Source organism: Xenopus tropicalis, chromosome 10 (assembly GCF_000004195.4).
Source record: "Xenopus tropicalis strain Nigerian chromosome 10, UCB_Xtro_10.0, whole genome shotgun sequence".
NCBI lineage: Eukaryota > Metazoa > Chordata > Amphibia > Anura > Pipidae > Xenopus > Xenopus tropicalis.
In genome coordinates, this window is record NC_030686.2 from 28712266 (window position 1) to 28737423 (window position 25158).

A 25158-nucleotide genomic window follows, 5' to 3' on the forward strand; every position below is an offset into this window, starting at 1 on the left:
AGCGAATCTTCAAGAGAGCGCTGAAACTTCAGCCGTGTGAATAAAGTATATTTAAATTCCTAAGTCATGTGAATGGGGCTCTATCATTTGAACATTATTTGGACTGCACCCAGGCATGCCGATTTCAACTTTGTGTTAGCGCTTACATCTTGGTGTTTTCCATGTGCTCCCAGTTTTTATATATATAGTTTCATACAAATATTGGATTTACAGACGAAAATTATATTTAACAAGTATGTTTTCAACTGAAAAGCATCAATTTCTAATACACAGTGGAACTGCCTGAGCAGGACCCATGATTGCTGGTCAAAGGCTGTTAAGGGGAACTGAGATAGTAGTCCAATAACAGCAAAAGAAAAAAAGTTTGGAGAGCAGTGGCGTAACAATAGAGGAAGCCCGTGGGGGGCGCCTGGACCACAGGGTCTGCTTCCTCTATCGTTGCTTATTAATCCCCACTCCCTGCCAGCTCAGATAGGAGAGTGGGCAACAAGCATGAATTCATAAGCAACGCAGGGGACGCAACAGGGGGAAGGGGGCCACTCTGCGCCCATCTGAAGATTTTTTTGCAGGGGGGCCAGGTGCAGAGTAGATACTCCGACGTTATATAGTCCTGCTTTAGATGAACAATGGAGGCTTGCAAAATTTGTTATGTTTTGAATGTCATCATATCTAGAGATTAAATGTGATGGGGCCAGGGGTAGAACAGGATATGCAGGGTCACAGCCTTGCATCAGTTAACTCCAAGTCTGGTTGCCTAACATAGTAATGAAGTTGTACAGATTCCTAGTGTAGTCATCGAATTCTCATACTCCTTTGGAATTCAGGGGCTGAAACTTTCCTAAAGCAGCCAGAAGTCAGGACTGTGGGCCCCAGGAACAAGAGAATAGAAGGGTGGGCCTATGAACACTGGAGAGCTTTGCTAACCTAATGAAAAAGTGCAGAGCCCACTATAAAAGCCTGTAATGTATGCCCTCTGGGGAGAAGAAACTCACATCAGTTCAGTGCAGCTGCCAAGATCTGCGCTAATGGGTTAATGGGATTGAGAAGCTGTGGGTAAGACTCAGAGGAGCAATACAAAGAGACTCTCCATCTGTTCTGCAGCCATTAACAGAGGGGAGGGCAAGGGGCCTGAATGTTAACCCATTTTGACTGTACTGTCATTGGCTCAGTCACTACCATATGCGCTTGCTTCATATCATTATGCTCCAATAATTTGGATTTTGGAAAGGAAGGGTTTGCATACTCTTGAGTACACAAGTAAAGGTGGCCATACACGCACCGATATTATCGTACGAAACCTCGTTTCGTACGATAATCAGTGCGTGTATGGCATGTCGGCGAGTCGACCGATATCGCAGGAAGCTGCTGATATCGGACGACTCGCCGATCGGACCAGTTTGAAAATTTTGATCGGGCGCCATAGAAGGCGCCTGACCAAAATTCTCCCTTCAGAGCTGAATCGACAGAAGGAGGTAGAAATCCTATTGTTTCTACCTCCTTACCTGCCGATTCAGCCCTGAATGGTGTGTGGCGGATCTTACGATGTTTCGTGCGACCGATGGTCGTACGAAACATCGTCAGATCGCCACGTGTATGGCCACCTTAAGGTAGGGAGACTTAAGCTTAAATGCAGAAAAGGGTAGTTGCAATTGTGTTAGTCTAAACAGACAGGGTAAAATACAGTTCGTAAGATGTTCAATTAGCAGGGGCACTTTAATATAATATAAGAGGCATTACTTTTCAGTGTGTTACTGGCACAGATTTGGAAACCACCAACCAGCTCATTCTAACTGCAACGGCTCTCAAGTCAGAGATCATAAAAAAGAGATCTGACATCAGTAGTCAGTGCACCCCTCATGTGCAAATTGCTTGTTTCCTCTATTTGCTCTGCTGCTATGTGCATGTCTGTTTCCTCCAAGCCACCCACCTTCCTCTTTCTATTCAGCATACTCAGCTATCTATTTCTGCCATTTGCCATAACCTACCACTATAAGCAGCTCTCCATTTGCCCTACCCAGACTTCAGATGTGGGGCTGTATCAGATCCATTGCCTTAAAAGTTAATGTTCCGAGGGGACTGCAAATAAAAAGAATAGATTAATATGGTACAATGTTGTGTGTGCTGCAGCTGCTGCTCTGCCTCTTGCAGCTGTGATGAGTGAAGCGTTTTACAATCTATAAAAGATTCATCACAGCTCCTGGCTCTGGTTTCATAGAAGGCAGTAGATCTATACAAGTCAGATAAAGGAAGGGCAGAATGAATTGGTCATATGGCTCATTCTTACCTCCTTTCCCAGGTGCACAGTGTTTTTATTTAAATGTAAAATGTAATTGTAGATAGGCCAAACCAGAAAAAAATTATGGGACTTATGGGACTATGGGAGTTATGGGACTAAACCCTAACCCCCTATATACAGTATGTACATTTTTTATTAATATCCTAGCCTGAATTACAATACATTTGCATTAGCAGTTTTATAGGGCCCTTGTCAGTCCAAGAGAATATACAAAAATGAAATGCTTTATATCCATTGATTGGGACCCTGATGATACACAGAGTTAACCTGAAGCTGTCTCACCTTTATACAGGGGTTTAGCAGAATTGGGTGGCACCCTGCTTTTTTTCTCAGCAACATACACATATGTCCTCCAAAGCAATAACAAGTTTTAAAAATCAATTATTTTTTTTGGCAAGGATGCCAGATAAATGGATTTGGCCAGCCATGTGTTAGGCCAAATTATGTTAATCTGATTAAGTCCCATCGTTAAGGACTGCATCACCGATTGTACTGGAGCATACTCATTGGTAAAGGGCACTATTCATAGCACAATTCCAGCTTGGAAGACAGTTATTCCATCATTCCTGATTATTTGCAGTGGATGTGCGCAGCTGACACGTCTCTAACGCCATTAGGTGGTGCCTGGCTCTAGGTGTTTGGAAGGGAACGATGATAATTGATTATGGTGTGGATAAGTAAATAGAGCACAGTAAAGTTCTTGGTTTAGCCTGACTCAGAGTGACTTTCCCCATGCAGTTTCCTGCCTGTAGGAGCGGTGGGGGAGGGGCTACAGGGAAGCACCGAGCGAGAAGGACAAAGTGTGGTGCAGTCTCAACAAAGACTCAGCCATAAAAGGAGAATCTGCAGTGAAACTGGTAGAGGTGAAAGGGAGAGGCCAGTGCGCACATGGGTTCCTGTGTGCTCTGAGGAAGTGATCACGCCTACTTATTATAAGCTTTTATTTTAGAAAGCGCTGACAGCGCTGCAGCATAGTACAAATAAAGTACAAACCCTGTAAATAACAGATACAGACCAAACAAAAGATTAGAGGGTGCTGACTGGAAATACGTACAGAAACACCTTATAAAACGTCAGAGAATATAATACAGCCCGCCTTGCCTGGCTATGCTTTACGATGCTCTGTCTCTGGAGAGCTTTCTTTTACACACCCACATGATAACTGAAGTCTAGAACAGGCCATGCTATTCACTGAATTGCTATTTACTAAGGGGCTGCAAAAGAACATTCCCATTAGGGCTCCTACTCACGGCCATTTCACCCTGCAGTCTCCTGCGGTGGCTTCTCCTGTGTTCCACCACAGTGGAGTGCAGCCCTTTCTTCCCTATAGTGCTCAGGCACATGTAAGTTCTACTGCAGGGAAATGCAGGATGAAACACCCATGCGTACAAGCTCTAAGGTGGTCCCCAACCAGTGGCTTGTGATCAACATGTAACTCCCCAACCCCTTGGATGTTGCTCCCAGTGGCCCCAAAGCAGGTGCTCATTGTTCAATTCTTGGCTTGGAGGCAAGTTTTGGTTGCATAAAAACCGAATATAATGCCAAACAGAGCCTTCTGTAGGCTGCCAGTCTACATGGGGCCTATTAAATAGCCAATTATTGCTCTTATTGGCACCACCAGGAACCTTTTTCATGCTTGTGTTGCTCCCCAACACTTTTTCCATTTAAACGTGTCACGGGTATAAAAGGTTGGGGATCCCTGCTCTAAGGTATTTATATATTGGCTGTTTTGGGGTTAATCTGACCAATCAACCCTTGGGGGAATTAAGCCCCACTATTGTCAACCACTAAATATGCACCCTCATAAACCGGTATGGCCAGGGTACTGTGTTTCCTAAAAAAACAAACTGTTTTAGAAAAATGTATATTTTCATTTGGAAAAAATTGTAGTCACTTTTGGACTAGGTACAACAACTAAATGCCAAGAGGAAGATGAAAAACTTGCTTAGGTGGCAGTGTTTAGCAGTATTGCAACTACAGGCTGCTACAACTGGCACAGGCCTCAAAAATGCCTCAGTAACTCTCCTTTCCATCAATCACAGATATACCTGGAATTCTAACTTGATTTATATCAATTCAGTTCATAGAAATACCATTTTCCAACCTGTAATCTATTATTCAGGTGTATTATTTGGTGTATTCTCCAATGGTGATGACTGCCCAATGAAGAAGTGCGCCCAAACATAGCCATGAAGCCTGCCATTTTCTTTAATGGAATCCATGTGTCACTGCTGCAAAAAAAGCAGGTGGAGAATACACCATTTGCTATTCATCTAGGTGCAGCATCACTTGCTATCATTATTGCTGCGCTCTGGAATTTAAATAAATGTATAGGATATCATAGACATCTCTAAAAATCCATTGAAAAGGGCTACACTCATTTGGCTGCACACATTTGCACTATAGCACTAGTAGCCTGAAGACCAAGATTTGGCACTCCATGGGATTTGTATGGCTCTCAGCCAGCCCTATAGTTCCGCAGATTTGTAATTAGGGGAGCCCTGAATCCATAACGTTCCGCTTGACCAACTAACAACTAATATGGTAGTTACTATGTAAAAATAATATGGTTATTTGCTATGTAGTAGTGACACATTGGAAAACTGAAATTGCATTGATTTACACACCGCATTGCTGCCTCATTCACTTTTTTGCTGTAATATGTGTTGTGTATTGTTCATTCTTTTATGGGTCTGTAACTCAGGCCCAGGGGATAAGAAACTGTGTATATTATTATGTATTGTGGTGACACATTGGAAATTGAAATTGTATTGCTGTTTTTTTACACTGCATTGCTGCTCTGTTCACCTTTTGGTAAAATATGAGTTATGTATTGTCTGTCTTTTTTTGGGGCCTAAAACTCAACATTTTCGTCCCACTGAACTGAACTAAATCCAAAGCCAAATTTACATATTAAAATGTAAGCAACAAATGGCATCAATTCATTGTTCAAAGATTTAAAGTCACATTTCTTAACAGGTTAGGATTCAGCCTGGCTGTGGACAAACCAATTCCCGGAAAAAGAAACAGGATTTTCATTAATCCTGGAGTCAGTGCATCCCGTACTTTTAATGCTTTAAATAATAAATGGAATATGGTGGGTGCAAATGTGGATGCAAGAGATAATCAGACATTAAGCTCTCTGTGTTATACTTAGGAAATCTGAATGTGATCAGTCAGTTACTCTACAAGTGTATATTGCTATTATGACTTGTAACAATATAACTAAAAGTTCACAAGGCACATTTGAAAGAGCAAAACAGAAGGAGAGAAGTTGCAAGGCTTGCAGAATACCATATCGATTCTGGCTGCAGACCACTCATGGGCTCTCACTGAGATGCAAGCTAAAGGGTCTTCTAAGGATGTTGCAAGCCTTTGGGCAGTATCCCCAGAAGGACCCTGCTGGTAATTAGCACCTTGTATTTTTTTGGTATGGAAGTTATAGTCGTGCTTAGCATTTCTTTTTTCAGTGGCAGTAAATGCTGTAGTGTATTGTAAATTGTGTAAAGGCGCAGCAGCTTACTGTGGAATAACAATGAGAATGTTAATTGTGGGAACAGACATTAACATTCCAGATCCCCAGGACTTGAGCTCAGGCCATTGCTAGGGTATTGAGATGGGGAAAAAGACTGTGCTGACTCCACATGGTGACAGGCAAGTATTGCAGGGACTTGGCCAGCAGCTGATGTGCTTTTAATGCAAATGGAACTACACAATTCTGGTTGGCTTTTCATGTGCGATTTTGCAAACTAACCAGTTAAAGGATGGGCGAGGCTGCGTGCTAAGGGTCTTCATTCCCTGTAACTAAGAAATGCCAAGCTCTTCCCACAGACTGTGCTGCAGCAAGGAAATCAGCAGGAAGCTGCCTGTCATCTGGGTTGTTAATAGCTCTTGTGTTTTTGCATCCTTGAACAATAAAATTCATTACTTAGGCAACAAGAGTCTCTTCACAAAGTAAATACATGTGATGCATCTTGCATAGAACTACAGCAAAGTCTTTCTGCAGTGAAAGCTATGTTAGGAGCTTTTACCCCCTAATATTACTGCATGCTGTGTGAAGTTCAAGCAAAAAGGTATACATGATTCTATTAGGAAGCTAGAATGAACGATAGGGTCTTCACAATATGCACAATGTCAGGATGGAAATCCCAATAACAGTCTACGGTTTGGAACAGTCATACAAAAATGTAAAGCAGTTTCCCAAATCCTCATTGCACAGGAAAGTTAAAACCTTCTTTTTTCCTTCCACATGATATTTCCTAAAGCCTGGTTAGGAAAATATAGCTTAGCAGTGACACAGCGCCTCCTTCAGGCCATGCATGTTGAAATCTTGAGCCTGTTGAATGTCTTCAGCAACTATTAAAATCATTTTTTATACAGTGACCGTGCTGACGTTACTGGGCATTTTACAGGGTTTCAGCCCATTTACAACAGTTACTGCCCCAAAGGAGCTTACATTCTAAGGTCCTATCATCTCCACACAATTCCCTTGGGTCAATTTCATCAGCATCCATTGAACCTGCCCATATGTTTGTGTGTGGAAGGATACCAGTACTCATAAATCCAATACAGAGATGGGGAGAATAAACAAACACCTTGAAGATGATGCCCAGATAAGAATATCCTAAATTATAGTTCAACACCATCTTCAGTTTCACATCTTGGGCATCGCAAGGGGGAATAAAGAATAAATCAATAGGCTGTAGCAAGATGGACAAACAAGATTCATCCTAATTTAACCGATTCACTGCTGGATGATAATGTGATTAGCACCTGGCAGGAAGCCCATGAGCCCTGTGGATTGTTCTGCAACACCATGTGGTTTTCCTCCCTTATGAAGCCAGTAATCTCTGCCTGTGCTGTCGCCTGTGATAATCGGAGCTGTCACAGAACAAAGAGCTTTGTTCCTTCCGGGAGTATTGTATGCCTTGTAAGCCCTGAATTCTACAAGTCACATTTATTTATTTTAAAGGAACAGGCTACAATTCCTCTGCCATTTAGCTTGACAAAGTGTTTGCTGACCTCTGCTGGCATAAGCCTATTACTGTAAAATTTACTTAGAAATAAATATATATATCAGCATGTAGAACACAGAGCACTCAAGGGATTTAAATTATGTGCAAAAATTTAAAGGTGTAAGTCAACATTTCGGTCCTACACAGAGGAACTTCATCAAGACATCAAAGGTCTTTTATGTAGGACGGAAATGTCGATTGCATTATATTTTTGCACATACTGTAAGTCCTACATGCTGATACTATTTTTGCAGCCTTTTTTGCCTTTGTTTTTTTTTTTTGTTTTGTAAATGCGCTGCGTTTCAAGCTCACTGTCTCTCTCTCTCTAGTGCCTGCATGGAGATATATATATATATATATGCATGCAGGCATAGTTATCAACAATGTTTGGACCTTGCCATACTCCTCATCCTCATAAATAGTTGGTATTTAAGAATCTGTTTTATGTTACTGGAATATAACCCTTCATAATATAACAGTAATGTATTGTTTCTACTACATGCGGCACTATACATGATTTTTTTTTTTTTTTTTTTTAAATCAGGATAAGTCAGTGGCCTGAAACCACTAAACAGTGTAATGTATGGTGATTTAGGGCATAGCAAGACTGAGGGGCTTATCTATGGCCACAGGACTGCAACATAATTTAATGAGCTTGGGTCCAATGGTCCATTACCTGGCCAATTCATCTTTAGTCTGGTCCTAGATTCTCTTCCAAAGTGGAGATGAACTAGCCACTTGTGCGCAGTTAAACACCCTGTTGTGTGTTAGGGTGGAGTATGTTTTCTCTCTTATCTGGCTGAAATCCAATTAGGTTATCCCTAAAGGGCAGCAGCACAAGACCCAGATCTGTCAGTTAAGAGGCCAAATGGACCGTGCAGCCTGGCAGGAGCCTCTACAGGCAGCATGCAGGCAGCAGAGTGTCAAATTCTAACCGACAGAATCTCAGCAGCCTCCTACAACTTCAGTACTCAGTGGAATATGGAGCAGTCCAGTGTTCCCACTCAAACTCTAAAAATGCAGTTCATCTCTTCAAAACACCCCCTAAATATAATTCCTGAAAACAATGTGTTTCTCTCCTCTGGGTAAAAAACAACAACGTAAAGCTTAATAAAGCTATACACTCCACCAAAAACCTACCAATGCCTTTTCTTTCTACTTGTTACCTTTATTGTTTATTCCCAAGTACTTTCGAGACATCTGCTTGAGTGGTTTTAGCTACTTTCATTTGTTGCACAATGCACACTGCCCTTAATTGCTGTAGCCAGACAGTATTACTTCCAGCAAATCTCATATGCATTTTATTCCCCATTCATTCACTATAGACGTGTAGTTTTTACGGAGTTCTTTAAAAGGAACTCTTTAGTCAGCTGTGTATCATTTAATTGCATTTGGTTGACCGAGACTGGACCCACCTTTTTAGATCACTCTTGCACCTAATGAAAGTCTATAAAAGGCAAATAAATGACCAAGCAATGGGCCACAGTTAAATCTTATCTTGATATTCAAATATACAATCTACTGCAGTAATCTATTCTCAAAGATAAAAGCTCATATCATAGCTATAACATTTAGGCCCATGCCACACCAGGCATTTGGTTAGCCAGTGGGGAAATGCCTGACAGAGCTAATAGGCAGTTTTAAGCCTGAAGATGTGCATTAAAGTGTGTTTAAGCCATTGATAACATTCTATAGTAGCAGGCCAAGTGGTATCCACTGACGGAGCAAACACTTGCTGTGCTATGGGCCACAGATATTTGTTAGTTGTTCCATGCTATACCTTCCCACTGACATCTTAACCGCTCTATACTGTCAACCTAACTACCCCTAGATAGAAACCTCTCTCTTTGTTCAAAATCTTCAACTAACTAATCCTCTTAAGGTAACCATACAAGTTACAATTACGATCTTACCTGCGACCATTGGTCATGGGAAAGATCGTGCGCTTTCTTTACTACCATTACGTAAGCTATCCGCGCACATGTGTGTTTCTGTACGGCACTGTGCAGAGCTGCCAAACGACCAGATGTTAGATGTTTCACCTGCATTCAGAGCTTCAGCTTGTCAACCTTTTAATCTATGTTGTCTCTAGTGATGGGCAAATCTGTCCATTTCGCTTTCCTCATGAAATAGCAAAAATTCACCTAATGCACAGAAGTCGGTGGGTGTTTTTAGTGGCTACTGGAATCTATGGGTGTTTTTTCACAGTGAAACCTGGCGAAAAATATGCTCATTACTAGTTGATATAGGTCATGTTTACATGGCAGTGGCAAAGAGCCAACCTGAAAATATACCGGCCCTCATGTACATATTAAGTGCCCAAAACCCCACCCCCACTGTCTTAGGCCTATCCCATATTCCAAACTTTTTTTCAGCAGCTCTTTTTCTGGCTGAGAAAAATGGAACCACTTCCATATGCTTCCATAGTTCCACTGACACAGCAAAACACTGCATTTTTATGATGGACACAATTGCACTTAGTTTTTTAACAATGGGGAAACTGTGGTGTTAATAGAGTGTTTTGGTATCTGTAGGGATACAACTGCTTACGACTACAAGAAGGGTATGAAACGTGTAAGGCAGCACTCTGTGGGTGTCTGTATGTTTTTAATAAGGATATTCTGAATAGAAATAAAATTTTTTAAGTAAAGACTTTGTATTGAGTTTGGGATTCTATTTTGATATGGACTGCAGATATGCCCTTTTATTTTGGGGGCAGTATCCCATTAACTTTGGCCCTTTTTGACTGGCCATCTAGGAGCTCTATTACCAGTAAACTGACAAGTGCACTTAGCGCAACTACAATGTACATGTATGAGCAAGAAGCATGCTTGGTTGCAAGTATGGTGCCAATACTGACAACATGTGCGGCCATTTATGTGCGACCACATTTGCACTTAGGCTTATAGATTTAGAAGTAAATGTATTTTAAACAAGTCCTGTGTCATCAAAAAATGTTTTATTACTGGAAAATCCACAATACTGTCTCTCAAATGAAATTAGCTTGCCCTGCTCCCTACAGCCCCAAGCACAGACCAACCATCTGCTTCTTGTCAAAAGATCCTTCTGAACCTTGAAAACACAGCTAATGACCTCTAATTACACCCATATCCATAAAGCCTCTATGCCTGAAAACGGAGCAATGATGTAAAGTATGCACAAGAGAGAAATGTAGGCACTGACCTCACAAGTACTTCGATTGTTAGGATAATGCAGATGGTTCTCTAAATAACCCATAGATATTAAGAATACAAACCTTAGTCAACAACAATATGAACCAGTTCTCTATGATATAAATGTAGGTATATACTAATGTAAATGCATTGTTTTTATTGCTTGATATATTGACAATGGTTTTGTGCCCTTTTTAACGGCTTTTGAGGTACTATGGGTAGTGGTGTAACTACACTGTGCCAGTCCCCTGCAAAAAAATCTTTGTAGGGGCCACAGCACCCACTAATCACCATCCCCTCCTGCTTGCAGATATATGAATTTTCAGATGGGAGAGTGGATCTGGGGCCCCCCACAACCCTAGGATCTATCCCTATAGAATATATCACAAAATTGAAATAAATAGGGCCAATGCACAATTACATGTACTGTAACAGATATGTGACAAATAGATGGGAACATTTTGGGGGGGCATCTTGAATCTCTGCTTCTTTAATAGACCTTAACAAACCTACACAGAATGCAAACTTTTGTGCTGGGCCCTCACTACAGTAACTTAGGCTTTTTTTTTTTTCGACTGCTTTTAAAGTAGGGCTATAAATACAGACATGACAGTGCTGAAGAATACATTGGCACTTTATAAATAAATAATAACCATTCCAACAGGAACTCACTCATATATTATTGCCAGTTATGTCAACACAGCGCACCTTCAGGATCCAATGGTTTAATCCAGTAATGCTGCTTTGCTTGCACTTGATGGTGTACACATATAGATGGATGGAAGCATTTGCATATCCCATGAAAGGAAATGACTTGATACAGTGAAATTTCATGTATTGCTATTACATCAGCGTTTAGAAAACGACCCATGGGAAAAGTGAACACTACTGGGGAAGAATGAGAATCTGTTCTACTGACAGCTGGACACAAACACAAGGCAGGTGCTTTTAGTAGAAGGAATGAGACAGACATACATGCTCATTGCATTCTCAAAGATTCTGTAAGTAAAATAATGGGCATCATGTAGCCAATATTTAAGAGCTTTACAGGTCAACATACTGTTAGCTTGGGAAGGTTTGATTCCAGTCAGTGTAATACACAGAGCTGTAGCTGGACCTAGTGGCTGGATAAGGTTATCAGAAGCACTAGTGGGTTTCAATAATTGATAAGCTGTCAGCACATAGGGAAAGCAGCTTGCTAGCAACCAGTCCATTAGCTTAAATTTATACAGCTCCAAACCAACTGGAGAACTAAAGGAAGCTGTGGATGGTACAATAACCTTCATAACCATTATGCTTGATGAACCCCACATTTATAAATATTATTTAACAGTTATTATACTATGTAAGTGGTCTTTTAATCACAGAGTGTTCATTTGTAACTTATGTTTTTTGGGTTTTATGCAGTTTTACAAACACAGTATTGTACATTCATATCTTGTATGAAACAATTCAAAAATGTTTAAACATGCTGAACAAGTACTAAGGAAAAAAGAGAGCAAACACAGATCAGATTCCGGGGTGGTATGTAGGTTATGGTTGCCTCTGGCATTATCGGCTGTATAGATGGATAGCAACAATATTGTGCTATGAGAGCAAGATTATGGGCTACATTAAATTGGGCAGCGTTAAGTGGAGTATTGGGATGGAAGTTATTATCTTGGGCTAGGGAATTAACATGCCCTATGCTGAGATTATTATTATTAACATTTGTTTATAAAGCGCCAACATATTCCGCAGCGCTGAGAAAAAAATAGTAAAACCATATCGACAAGACCTTTTCATGCAACAGGATTAACCCTTTATGCCTTGAGTTCATCTCCTCCATTAATTTCATCTCTTGCATACAGTTTATGAGCTTGCCTATAGTGGGGGTTGTTACTGACTTCCATTTTTCGCTAATGGAGACCCTAGCAGCGCTATAAATGTAGTTCAACAACTTATTCTCTTGTCTCGAGATAAGGGTGCGTGGTTTTCCCAGGAAAGCATTGAAAATGTCTATGGGGATCTCTTCAAAAAAGATAAATTCCTTAATATCTTTCCAGAATACTATAAGCCAGGGCTGTCCAACTAGCAGCCCGCAGCCCCCCACCTGTCTGGCTGCTGTGACTGCTTACCTTTGTGTAAGATTTAAATGGTATCATTACTGAGATAAACTGAACCCCTGCATTGTTAACACCTCAGATTCAGGATGTAAGCCCCACATTGTTCACCTGTTCACGCCTCAGACAGTAGGAGCAGTGCCAGCATTGTGTCACTGTATGCCAGGGGGCTCAAACTCAATTTACCTGGGGGCCGCAGGAGGCAAAGTCAGGATGAGGCTGGGCCGCATAAGGGATTTCACAAAATGCAAGCCTTCATGGACTTTATCGGATAATGCAAGGCACGGCGGGCGGGAGCTGCTGATTGCGGAAATGACGTTATGCCATCATAACAGTTATTATGGGAAGACATTCTGTGTGCACAATTAGCTGCTAACTAAGGAGCTAATTGTGCACACAGAACGTCTTCCCATAATAACTGTTATGATGGCATAACGTCATTTCCGCAATCAGCAGCTCCCGCCCGCCGTGCCTTGCATTATCCCTTGAATCGCAATAAAAATCGTGATCCATTCATTGCTTTTGCGAAGGCATTGGTGCGGGCCACAAAATATTGTACCGAGGGCCGCAAATGGCCCGCGGGCCGCGAGTTTGAGACCCCTGCTGTATGCCACTTGTGTGTGCCATACACACAGGCAACAATGGGGAGGCAGAGTATGGCACACACGGGCAGCATAGGGCAGGCAGAGTATGGCACACACAGGCAGCATAGGGCAGGCAGAGTATGGCACACACAGGCAGCATAGGGCAGGCAGAGTAGGGTACACACAAGCAGCATGGGGCAGGCGGAGTATGGCACACACAGGCAGCATAAGACAGGCAGAGTATGGCACACACAGGCAGCATACGACAGGCAGAGTATGGCACACACAGGCAGCATAAGACAGGCAGAGTATGGCACACACAGGCAGCATAGGGCAGGCAGAGAATGGCACACACAGGCAGCATTGGGCAGGCAGAGAATGACACACACAGGCAGCATAGGGCAGGCAGAGTATGGCACACACAGGCAGGGTAGGGCAGGCAGAATATGGCAGACACAGGCAGCATAGGGCAGGCAGAATATGGCACACACAGGCAGCATAGGGCAGGCAGAGTATGGCACACACAGGCAGCATAGGAAAGGCAACATATGGCACAAACAGGCAGAGTAGGGCAGGTAGCGTATGACAAACACAGGCAGCGTAGGGCAGGCAGAGTTTGGCACACCCAGGTAGGGCAGAGCAGGGAGATTATGGCACCAACAGGCAGAGTACTGCCTGTATGTGCCATACTCTGCCTGCCCTATGCTGCCTGTGTGTGTCATACGCTGCCTGCCCTACCCTACCCTGCCTGATTGTGCCAAACACTGCCTGCCCTACACTGCCTGCCCTATGCTGCCTGCATAGGCGGAATTTCAATAAAGGCTAGGGGAGGCTAAGCCTCCCCAAACCTGCTTGGCACCTTAAAAAAAAGAAAACAAAAAAAACCTCACTCCGTTTCTGTGCTGTCCTGCAAATCTTCTGTTCCTGCAAGCCGATTCTGCTTGTGCTCCGACTGGATCTTTCTTCTTGTGGATTCTCCAATCAGAGCACAGCTTTCTTGACAGACAGTAAAATTGACCAATCAAAGCACACATGCATACAGGGATCGGGAGATTTTGCAAACTGAAGGCAGTGCAGAAATGAAGACTGAAAAGAAGAATCTGGAGGCTGTATACTTTACCTGAGAACCAACTCTCAACTTTTGCTGCAGATTTCATCCCACTCCCACAGGTACTATACACAGGTACTATACAGTTCTAAAGGCTGAATCACTAGTTGAAATTAAATTGTTTTTTGCCTGACCTGACATTTATAATATCCCTATCCCCTACCCTAAGAGATGGATGGTAAGTTAACGCTTTCCCCCTTAAAAAGCTCATTGCGCTTTTATATATTTGTTGTTTTTTGCACTTACTATTTTGTTTTTTACTTTTGTCATTTCTATTTCGGTACAGTGGGGCCAATCTTGTGTATCAGTGCCAGTGTTATAGTGCCAGGGCCTGAATATCTGCCATCAATACCCACTGCTTCTCACTGTATATAATGTGCTGGTTTTGTAAATACAGACTGCGTCTCACTGTATATAATGTGCCTGGGATATCAGTACCCACTGCCTCTCTCTCTATAAAATTAACTAAAACACATCTACAGGGGAGGTTCACTTTTAAGTTAACGTTTAGTATGTTATAGAATGGCCTATTTCTAGCAACTTTGCAATTGGTCTTCCTAATTAATTTTTTTTATAGTTCTTGAATAATTTGCCTTTCTCTTCTGCCTCTTTCCAGCTTTCAAATGTGGGTCACTAAGCCCGGCACAAAAGTATTGCTCTGCGAGGCTACAATTTTATTATTATTGTTATTTTTTATTACTTATTTTTCCATGCTGACCCCTTAACTATTCATATTCCCATTTCTTGTTTAAACCACTACCTGGTTGCTAGGATAAATTAGACCTTAGCAACCAGATAGCTGCTGAAATACCAAATGGAGAGCTGCTGAATAAAAAGTACCAACTGCAAATTGTCTCAGAATATCAATATTATATTAAAAATTAATATAAAGGTGAACTACCCCTTTAAGCTAAGTGATGCCAAATACAAGTGGATGGAGAACCCCTCACAGAAGTGCACGTATGAATACTTTTACATCCTAAGCATTTTAAGTTAAAAAAGCTCTCCCACTCAGTCAGTGGGAACGGCAAGAGGTAGTTGGGAGGTTGATTTTTTACACCAGCAGCAAATCCACTAAGTCTCACATTAGCTGTAGGTCAGTCTCTGTGTGGCCCATCTTTAGCCTCCCCAAACAAAAAAGTCACCCTCTGCCTATGGCTGCCTGTGTGTGTCATACTCTGCCTGCCCTATGCTGCCTATGTGCCTAAGGGGTATATTTATCATGCTGTGCAAAAAGTGGAGTAAAACATTCCCGGTGATGTTGCTCATAACAGCCAATCAGATGCTTTGCTTTGATTTCCTAACAGTTGAAATCTAATTGCTGATTGGTTGCCCTGGGTAACATCACTGGTAATGCTTCACTCCACTTTTTACACAGCATGATAAATATACCCCTTACTCTGCCTGCCCTATGCTGCCTGTGGAAGGTGGTTTGTTCTGGAAGTTTGTTAGCATTTGGAAATAGTCATATATAATTATGTGCTGGGGGTTGCTGTGCTATCCAGAGGGGAGGAGGAGGCTTATGGATTTAAGGGTGTGTCTTAAAATGACATAATAATTCTTTCACATATGAATGAAGGGTGATATCCCTACACCAACCATTTGGGTTTTTGCTGTGGTACCACCATTAATGTGGGTATGTATGTATAACTTTATTTATAAAGCGCCACAAGGGTACGCAGCGCTTTACAATCTTACAGAATACAAAATTGCACACAGGGAGGACAAGTGATATAATAAATACAATAAATAAATATATATATATATATATAAGTGCCATGTGGTATGAGACACAGTAGGAGGTCCCTGCCCCGTAGAGCTTACAATCTAAGTGGTTGTGTAACATACAGGCACTTAAAAGCATGGGTGTGGAATTATTTGCTATGTAAATAGTGTAATTTAGAAACAAAAAATACGCCATTAAAATCATGACAATCCCTTTAATGAATTAGATAAAAGTGCGTGTAGGACTGGCCAGACCGGGGATGACTTTGAAGCAGTTGGCCAGCTTGAAGTATATTGCAATATATGGACAAACAATCCCTGTTTTGCTTAAAGGGGAGGGCATTTCTTGGTATACTAATGCATAGAATGTCTTAATTTCCTATATATATTGATAATGGGTCAGTGCAGTAGAGTTAAAAGCGATTTTTTGCTTCTAAGCTGGCTTTTCACTTTACGCACCAAGAGCGGAACACCAAGAACAGGCCTAAAGAAGATGATGGTGGCCTGGTGCTCCTACGGTTATACCCCGGCCAGAGCAGTTTACAGCAAGCAAACACAGCGGCAAAAGCCTAAGGTAAGTCATTATAATCAATGAAGAGTTACAAACTTTTTGGCACCTCCCTTTTCATCTCCTTTAAAGGGTGCAAAACGACAACCTACAGTTTAGGAAACACAGGAGATAATACATTGTATAATAATAAGCACATAGCTGGTAAGGAACCTGTCTGCCTCAATTACAGATCCAGCCTCAACCTGCCATCATTGCTTTTTTAGTTGCAGTTAATAGCCCATCTGCATTGACTTATCCCACACCATGAGCTACCAGAACTTCTAATCATATTGTATTTGCTGCAAAGGCAAGCAAAAAGTAAACTGCAGCATGATTATGTTTATTTTTTTCACCTTCATATTTAAACTATGCAGTGCTTTGGTAAAATCCACCCTAGTGTGTAAGCTACGACAACAGCTGCACATCAAATGAATTAACTAAGGCTTCAGATACTGTAAATTATGTATAAGAAACTCTTGGAATATAAACTATGCACTTCTGATCTGCGTTTCCTTAAGTAGTCATAGAAAAGCTAAGCAAGAGAATCGCAAACAGAGAGTGACCTTCAGCAACAGAGTGCGGGGGTAAGTATGGTTAGGACAATAAGCCAAGCAGGATGTACGACTAGACCATTCAGCTAGGCTAAAGGTGGGAATGCAGAAAGGGATGAGGGAAAAAAAATCTAAAAGCAATTACCTTTATAATCTTCTTATACATTAAGCTTTTCACGTACTTATGTCATCCCTAAAAGACACTAGCTTGGCCATGCTCATTTTAGAGCAGGTCATAAAAGACCAGATTAAAATCAATGACAAATCATAAAATAATGTTTTATCACATGAAAATGTATAGGCGAGATTTAATTCGAGGAGAGAGGAAAACTTTTTACCTAATTTAGTTCCAGTTTTTCCTATACAATTAAATAGAGTCTTCTATGTGATAGACAAGGAGACAAGTTTTTTTCACTGAATTGCATTTGGCTATGGGACGATATGGAATTGAACAGGGAGATAAGTCTTTCTCATCTGACTGATTCTGGCCCAAAGTCTAATAATGCAAACATTTGTGAAGCTCACTAGTGACAAGGTAGGGTCTGGATGCTCTGTCCCAGACTTACAGCTTAGGCAGGCAAACTAAAGCACAACTAATAAAAGCAAGTAATCAAGCAGATTCCACACTCGCAATGACTTGCCAAGTTCCCAAATTTATGTATGTATATTTTTATTCATAAAGTACTACTTGTATACACAGCTCAGTACATTCAAACCATACATTAACTAAACAGATGGTACCACAGCAAATCCCAGCGTCTAGATCTTTCCCAGTCTATTATTTATCTGCAAATGTGGCAGACTGACTGGACAGGATAAAAAGGTGTTAAGGAATAATTAAAGGGGATCTGCTGTTTTGTGTGTGTTGATATTTGAGCGCAAAGAAATATTTTTTCAAATATCTTGCATTAAAGTCTTTGGGATTTTTATATGTTTGATAGTTTGCTGTAGCCTTCCCTGCCCTCCCCCTCTGAAAGCAAATATTCCGACTCAGCTATTTAACTGGCAGTGCTCAGAGAATTGTCTGTACTCTTCTGCAGAATTTCCCTTTTCAGAAAAATCCTTTCACCTCTTTATTCCTGTATGTCAATGGCCATCTTCTGCCTCATCACAGCACTGCCTAGCTATGCTTTGCTTAACAGACTGACAATGCAGTAGGTTGTGGGAGCTTCAAGAGAAGTCTTCTTTATGCTGTGTGCAGATGTGTGTCAGGCAGTTCTCAATGGTGTTAAGGAATGGTTGTGTACAAATGAGGATAGTAAAGTGAGGAGATAAATATTGGCAACAGTAGGAGCCTGGCAAGCTCAACCAATGGCCAAAAATGTAGTAAAAACTGTTAAGGCCATAGTGAATTATAGTCTGAGAACTGCATATATTTATTTTCAGGAGGGGAAAAGTATTAACCTTGCATTGAGGTAGAGAAGAAATTGGAACTTAAGAATAGTTTAAATCTGGATGTTGTAGTGATACTGAGGGTGACACTTAAGTTTGTAATTCTTACTTAGACATAAGAAAAAAAAAAGTTGTGTAAAAAAAAGTCTGAACTCCAAAATCAAAGCAAGAGTAGGCCAGGGTCCCGCAACTCTTTGTATAAACATAAAAGTCTCTTTTTGGCTGATGATTCAAAACTTAGATCCTTCCTCACACAAAGATTGTCCAGCAAGGATTTCACTTCTTTTAATAAAGACTGCGAAGCAGAAAAAAAATCAGCATGTGAATATTAAAGGCAAGCATGCTACTTCCGACCTGCTGCAAATGTGGCAGACTGACTGGAAAGGAGAGAGAGGCATTAAGGAATAATTAAAGGGGATCTGCTGTTTTTGTGTGTGTCAATCTTTGAGTGCAAAGACATATTTTTTCAAATATCTTGCATTAAAGTCTATTCACATGTCTAGCCACACTTCTCCTTAAGCTGTTTAAATTCCATATAAAATATAATAATTCTCCCCTACGTTACACTTTCTATAATAACAATTTAAAGAATTAAAACTGCATGTTAGAAAAAAGTAATAAATGACAAAAGGGTTGTGTTGAGGTGCCAATCTGTTAAGCCTTTAGTGCTCTGGCACACGGGGAGATTAGTCACCCACGACAAATGTCTCTGTTCGCGGGCGTCTAATCTCCCCGAAATGCCATCCCACGTCTAATCTCCCCGAAATGCCATCCCACCAGCGAAAATGTAAATCATCGGTGGGATGGCATACGGGGTGCCGCTATTTCCCTGAAATCGTGGAAATTGCCTTGAGAGGAAACTTCCGCGATTTCGGGTCTCTCAGACCCGTGTGCCAGAGCCTTATAGAACAGTAGAGGCTATTATATCAGCAAAGGGAGGAACAACTTCATATTAATACCCTTGGTTTGGGAATAAAATACTGTAAGAAAATAATGTCCCTGTACAATGTTGTGTAACATTCATACAGTTAGCCTATAAAGTACATTGTTGAGTAGCAACTCTAGAAAACTTGCTCTGGTGTAGTAGGTAGAAGGACCAATAAAAGTTGCTGACTTGGCTTCTCCAGACCGAGTTGGTCTTATTGGCCTGGGTATAAAAACTGCCTGTCTTACCAATATCTGGTCAAAAGTCAGGAAGATATCTATTAAACATGTCTTTCATACTGAAGAATAGAAAAGGACTTATCACTTACCTCCCTGGCAATAACCTGTTTCTGGATGCTATCCAAATTTATTTCTGGGGAGATGCAGCCATCCTGGTTACATTTTTCTGCCAATATCTGGAAGTATGGATAGCATTTTAGCTCAAACAAACCACCAATACCAACTAGCCCAACAGAGCCAAGAATGGAAATTATTGTACACACCATGGTATTTTGTAAGCAATTGAAAACAACAATCCTCTTATATATATTCTGCTTTATTCTATGCATCTCTCCATGAATTGTTCCTCCAAACAATTTACATTAAATTGCCTTTTTGTTAGGACAAGCCTGTTACCACAAATGTGTTTAACTGGGCTGGAATTTAAGCCACATGTTATTTATGTAATCACATGAATACATATATATTACTGCTAGAACAGACTTGTTTCATCAGCGCTTAACAAGCATGCAGTTAAAGCAGAGGTTTTCAAATTATTGTGGTTTAAGACATGCTTTAAGATCCAACCTTTAGTCTGTACCCCTTAGCTTATTAGAAAATAAAAGATAAAATGGATAGATATTTAATGGACGTCATTCAAAAATAGTTTCATCAATATCTGGGACAGTAAATGAGTTGTCATCCTAAATTTTATTCTGATAAACTTGGCTTATAATGGCATTTTCCTCCACTGCTTATAATGGCATTTTCCTTCACAATCATTCTAACTCACTATTAGGCTGTGTCCCCTTACCTACTGTTCCAGGCCCCAGTAAAGGGTCCAGCCTCATAATTTGAGAACCACAGATTTAAAGGGACTTGGTCATCTTTTGTTTATAAGAATGGATATTTCGCTTCCATTTGAAAGTGAGCCAGTGATAAGAAAGGTAATGTAGTGTTGCATTCAAATATCATCATAAGGGACACAATTCACTAAGGTACCACATTTAAAAAGTATTTTCTCCAAAAAAAAAAAAAAATGTATAAACAAAATGGATGGGGGAGATCGTAGATAGAAAGTATATTCCGTTCTAGAATCCTCCATGAAGCAGCACAGAGGGCTGCAAAAAATGGGCACCTGGTAATAAGGTGGGGGCTGATTAGCACCAGATGTTGCTAGAAGAGGTTTGGCTCTGGGTGTGAGCTCTCTCAGACCAGAGAGTAAGCTGGGGAGCTAAAGGTTGTTTAATTTGTTCATTGTTCCCTTAAACACTGAGATCAAGTCTGTTGTGTGGGAGAACAGTTGCATGTGGATTTGGTTAAAAATGCTAGGATTCTGTGGTATCAGGACCGCCTGTTATTTTGGCTACACTAAAGTCAAGTGAACTGTAATTTAGTTTATATGCAAAGCATCGGGTAGATAAAACACATGTACTTTCTATTGAAAATCTCTGTGGAGCTGCCAATACTATTTAAAGAGCAAGTCCCCCACAAAACATATAAAGAATGCCACACATTAGCTGCATTTGAGGCATATGTGCGTACATACATATACAGAAAGCGAACCGAAATATTTGATTTTTTTATTACTGAGACTGACCTGAGAGTGGCAGTATGGTATTAAACACAGCTCTTATATTAGTACTAATGAGGGTACTCATATCTGATGAACACAGAACATTATAAAGCCTGACAAAAAAGAACACAAGCTAAAAATGATTTTCACCTTGAAGGAAAACCATTTGTTTCTCGGCATCTGATAAAGCTGCACCTTTAGTATTTTTAACAGGTTCTTACAAATGAATACATACAAATAATCAAGAATACTTCTTTAGCAGTCATGTTTGTTTTGTTTCCTATATTTGATAAAGGTACGTGGGGGGATGTAACACAATCAATTTACCTGAAGGCGACGGATCACTGCCAAATGCAAACAGGCCAGAGCATCCAAGTGGGGAGATATTATTTGGACTTCAGTGGCTGGGATAGGGTTGGCAGGGGACAGATCATATGCAGATACCTGAAAGAGAAATACAAAAATAGTGGTTTTTTCCAAAGGCATGTACTATGATCATTCATCCCTGCAGGTGGTTTAATTCCACCATGCAATATTCAGGTTAAATAACTCATATGATATAACCGAGTCTCTGATGACAAAACCCATGAAGACACAAGGATCAATTAATATAAACCTATTTTTTTCACACCTTGCTGACTTTCCCTAATGGAGACTTGCAGCTCTACACTATAAACATTTTGAAATAATGTTCTTTGTACTTGGACATGCAATCCAAAACTGCTTCCAGATTGTGCATTATAAAAAGGTTTAGGATCCCTGCTCTACATCATACTAAAAGTTAACTTAAAGGTGAACAACCCTTTTAACCTTTTCCTAGAGTCCCATGCATATGGAAGGTGTTAAAAGTTTCCTGAATATAATTCTCCAAGGTCAACAGACAATGGCCATATACAAGTGCCCTTACTTACTGTAACCTGTACAGTTATACTTCAAAAATGATTACCTCCCCAACTCGTAGCCTAAATTCTCTTCCATTGGGGGTCATGCCATGCACTTCTACCGGATTCTGGGACAATGGTAACTCTGCTGACAGGAGCCAGTGAAACAACAAGCTGCAAAGCGAGGTATCTGTGGGAACATAAAGCAAGGACATCAGTGCAATGCAACTGTAAGCAGAGGTGAGAGCATGTATATTATATATATTAGCAAGTACAGGTGTATAGTACAACAGAGCCAGTATATCAGAAAAAAGGCTATAATGCACTAACAAGCCCAACAGAGAATGTTGCTAATTTATAAATAAAAATCAGTGACATTTCATTAAAGGAGAACTAAACCAATTCTCGGACTCCCTCCCTGCAAGAGCTATTGTGTTCAGAAGTCTCCTTGTTTGGTAACCTGCTATAAATCTACAGAGTTCCGAGCAGAGTTTAATGGCGCCATCTTCTGTCCGTCTTCTGATCCTCTTCGGTCAGTTCTCCAATACAGATATTGCAGAAGCATGTGCAGTTTAAGCTGATTCAGGACGTGGATTCAACTGTGCATGCTTCTCCAGAAGAAGGTCAGAAGGACAGGGGAAGATGGCCCCTTTAAACGCTGCTGCACAAATCTGCAAATTTATGGTAGGTCAGGACACAGGAAGAATTCTGAAAAGAATAGATGCTGCGAGAAGGAGCAGTGGAGGGGAGGATGGGATTGGGTAGGATTTAGTTCTCCTTTAAGCAATAGATTTTCAACATCTGTAAAAAATATGTGGTTTGCTAATATTATACCCCAATAAAACTTATATAAAAGTAATTCCATTAAACCAATTTCCCCTATATAATTCTTTCCTGCAGTGTTTAACATTGATCTAATGGGTAGAAGGTTAAAGGGGTATATCCTGTTCCTAGCAACATTTCACTTGGTCTTTTTTTTTTTTTTTAATTATGTGTGTTCGATTTCTGTCTCTTAAGTCTACTACCATATGGGCCTGACACTCAGCTCACTACTGTGTCTACATTTAGAGGCACTGTGTCATCCTGGGTGCAGACAATGCCAGAGTATGCATTTTTCTCATTGAAATTTGTTCTGTGTGTCTGCAGTGATATAACCGGTGTCGGACTGGGCCGCCGGGACACTGGGAAAATACCAGGTGGGCCCCAGACCCGACCCTATTGCTGTTTCCCCTTGCCGCTGATGTCCACTGGACACATTTCATATATGCGCGTTCAGGGCGGGGGCCCCTACGGGGGGTTAGGGGTGCATGGCAGGGGCCCTTGCGGGGTTAGGGCCCTGGCTGGCAGAGACACCGCTACCACCCCAGGGGCCCCTCACCCCCCAGTCCGACCCTGAATATAACAGGTTTTTTTTTACTGTCTCCATGTAAAAAGTTGTAGCTGTAACAACTAAAAAGCAATGTGGATCTAGAAAACCGATAGTGCAGTAAAATATTGTTGAGACACTAACAGTTATGTTATCTTTAAACTTAGTTTCAGCACCACCTAATATTTACATTAGGTAAATCCACAGGGATAATTTAAAATGCACTTATAACATACATACATGATATAGATAGATAGATGAGAGAGAGAGAGAGAGAGAGAGAGAGAGAGAGAGAGAGAGAGAGAGAGAGAGAGAGAGAGAGAGAGAGAGAGAGAGAGAGAGAGAGAGAGAGAGAGAGAGAGAGAGAGAGAGAGAGAGAGAGAGAGAGAGAGAGAGAGAGAGAGAGAGAGAGAGAGAGAGAGAGAGAGAGAGAGAGAGAGAGAGAGAGAGAGAGAGAGAGAGAGAGAGAGAGAGAGAGAGAGAGAGAGAGAGAGAGAGAGAGAGAGAGAGAGAGAGAGAGAGAGAGAGAGATATAGAATTCCACTCTATGACATAAGAAATAATAAATAACCACATTCCTCAAGTAGTGCAAAATGTCTTAACAGAAAAAAGGGCATGAAGTAAACCAATAAGTGGATGGTGACTTTAAACCCTGACAGCAGAAATGCACATGTATTAATCTCTCCCTGGTGAGCTACAAAATGCAGCATACAGATACGTTTCACACGCATTTCCCTTATAAGAATGGGCTTTTCAACATTATTACACTTGAATTTTTGTTTAAGGCACAGAAAGCAGAACATCTCCCCAAAAATAAAGGCTTACAGTACATATTAAAATACCAAATACATTTTTTCCCCATTTACCAGAGTCTTCTTTCTTTAAAGCCCGATGCAGGATCACAGATGCCACTCTCACAGAAGCCACCAATGTTACTGCATAATTACTTTCTGCATTACAGATAGCTTTAGAGATGGCACTTGGTTGCCCAGGCTTGCATTCAGCTCCACCAGAGGACCTCAAAAATGCCTCTACTGGATCCAAGGGAGACATGCAATGAAAGGTGGTAGGGAAAGGTTGCCCAGTGTGTGGTTTAAGACGAAGGCACTGTAAAATGTCAATGATATGTTCTTGTAGAGGTAAGCAAATGCTAGACTGTGTATGGGAAAATAAAGAAGACTGGGGATCTTGAAAAGAGCTTTTATCAAGTTCCTGTAAACTGTAAACCAAAGCAAAGGTAATTTTAATAGGAAATTCCAAATGTTCACTTTCCTCTGTGACTAAAGGAAAAATAAATTCCATATTCTCTTCTGGTTGCAGATTCATGACAGAAAAGGAGTACGAGGTACCAGAGCCCTCTGTACTTAGATGAATACACAGGTTCCACCCACTTTCCAAGATAAAGTCAGTCTTGTTCTCTAGGATGCACGATGCAACCAAACAATCCTGCTGAAGTCTTCGAGTCCATAATGGCTTCACTTTGCAGCGCACAGGCATGTTAGCACCCCGACTGGTCAGTACAGCCTGACTTATTGCTACTACTTTATTGAGATTTAGTAAAGAATGGTTTCTCTGCTCTATAAGAGACTTCAGTGGTGAGGCCCTGAGGACAAGAAAATGAATGGAAACAATAAAACATTATTTGATTTTGTAAAGTTAGCCTTATGAATATGCTATTTTGCAGTGGCATCACTGG

The 25158-nt window shown here is 41.0% G+C and overlaps 1 protein-coding gene across 6 annotated transcripts in view; it reads right to left on the reverse strand.

Annotated features, from left to right (window-relative positions):
- faap100 (FA core complex associated protein 100) overlaps positions 1-25158 on the reverse strand; it is a 100297-nt gene that overhangs the window by 66494 nt on the left and 8645 nt on the right. For 3 of the 6 annotated variants that reach the window (XM_004916351.4, XM_031894775.1, XM_031894776.1), the window contains exons 6-10: positions 24329-25065; positions 22162-22286; positions 21543-21659; positions 19750-19836; positions 17738-18791 (exon numbers count right to left, since the gene is read on the reverse strand). In XM_004916351.4, coding sequence (XP_004916408.1) covers positions 18657-18791; positions 19750-19836; positions 21543-21659; positions 22162-22286; positions 24329-25065 — 1201 coding nt within the window. In that variant the 3' untranslated portion in view covers positions 17738-18656. Of the gene's footprint in view, positions 1-17737; positions 18792-19749; positions 19837-21542; positions 21660-22161; positions 22287-24328; positions 25066-25158 lie in introns of those variants that run through there. The other 3 variants (XM_004916354.3, XM_004916353.4, XM_004916355.3) reach the window with 1 other exon arrangement.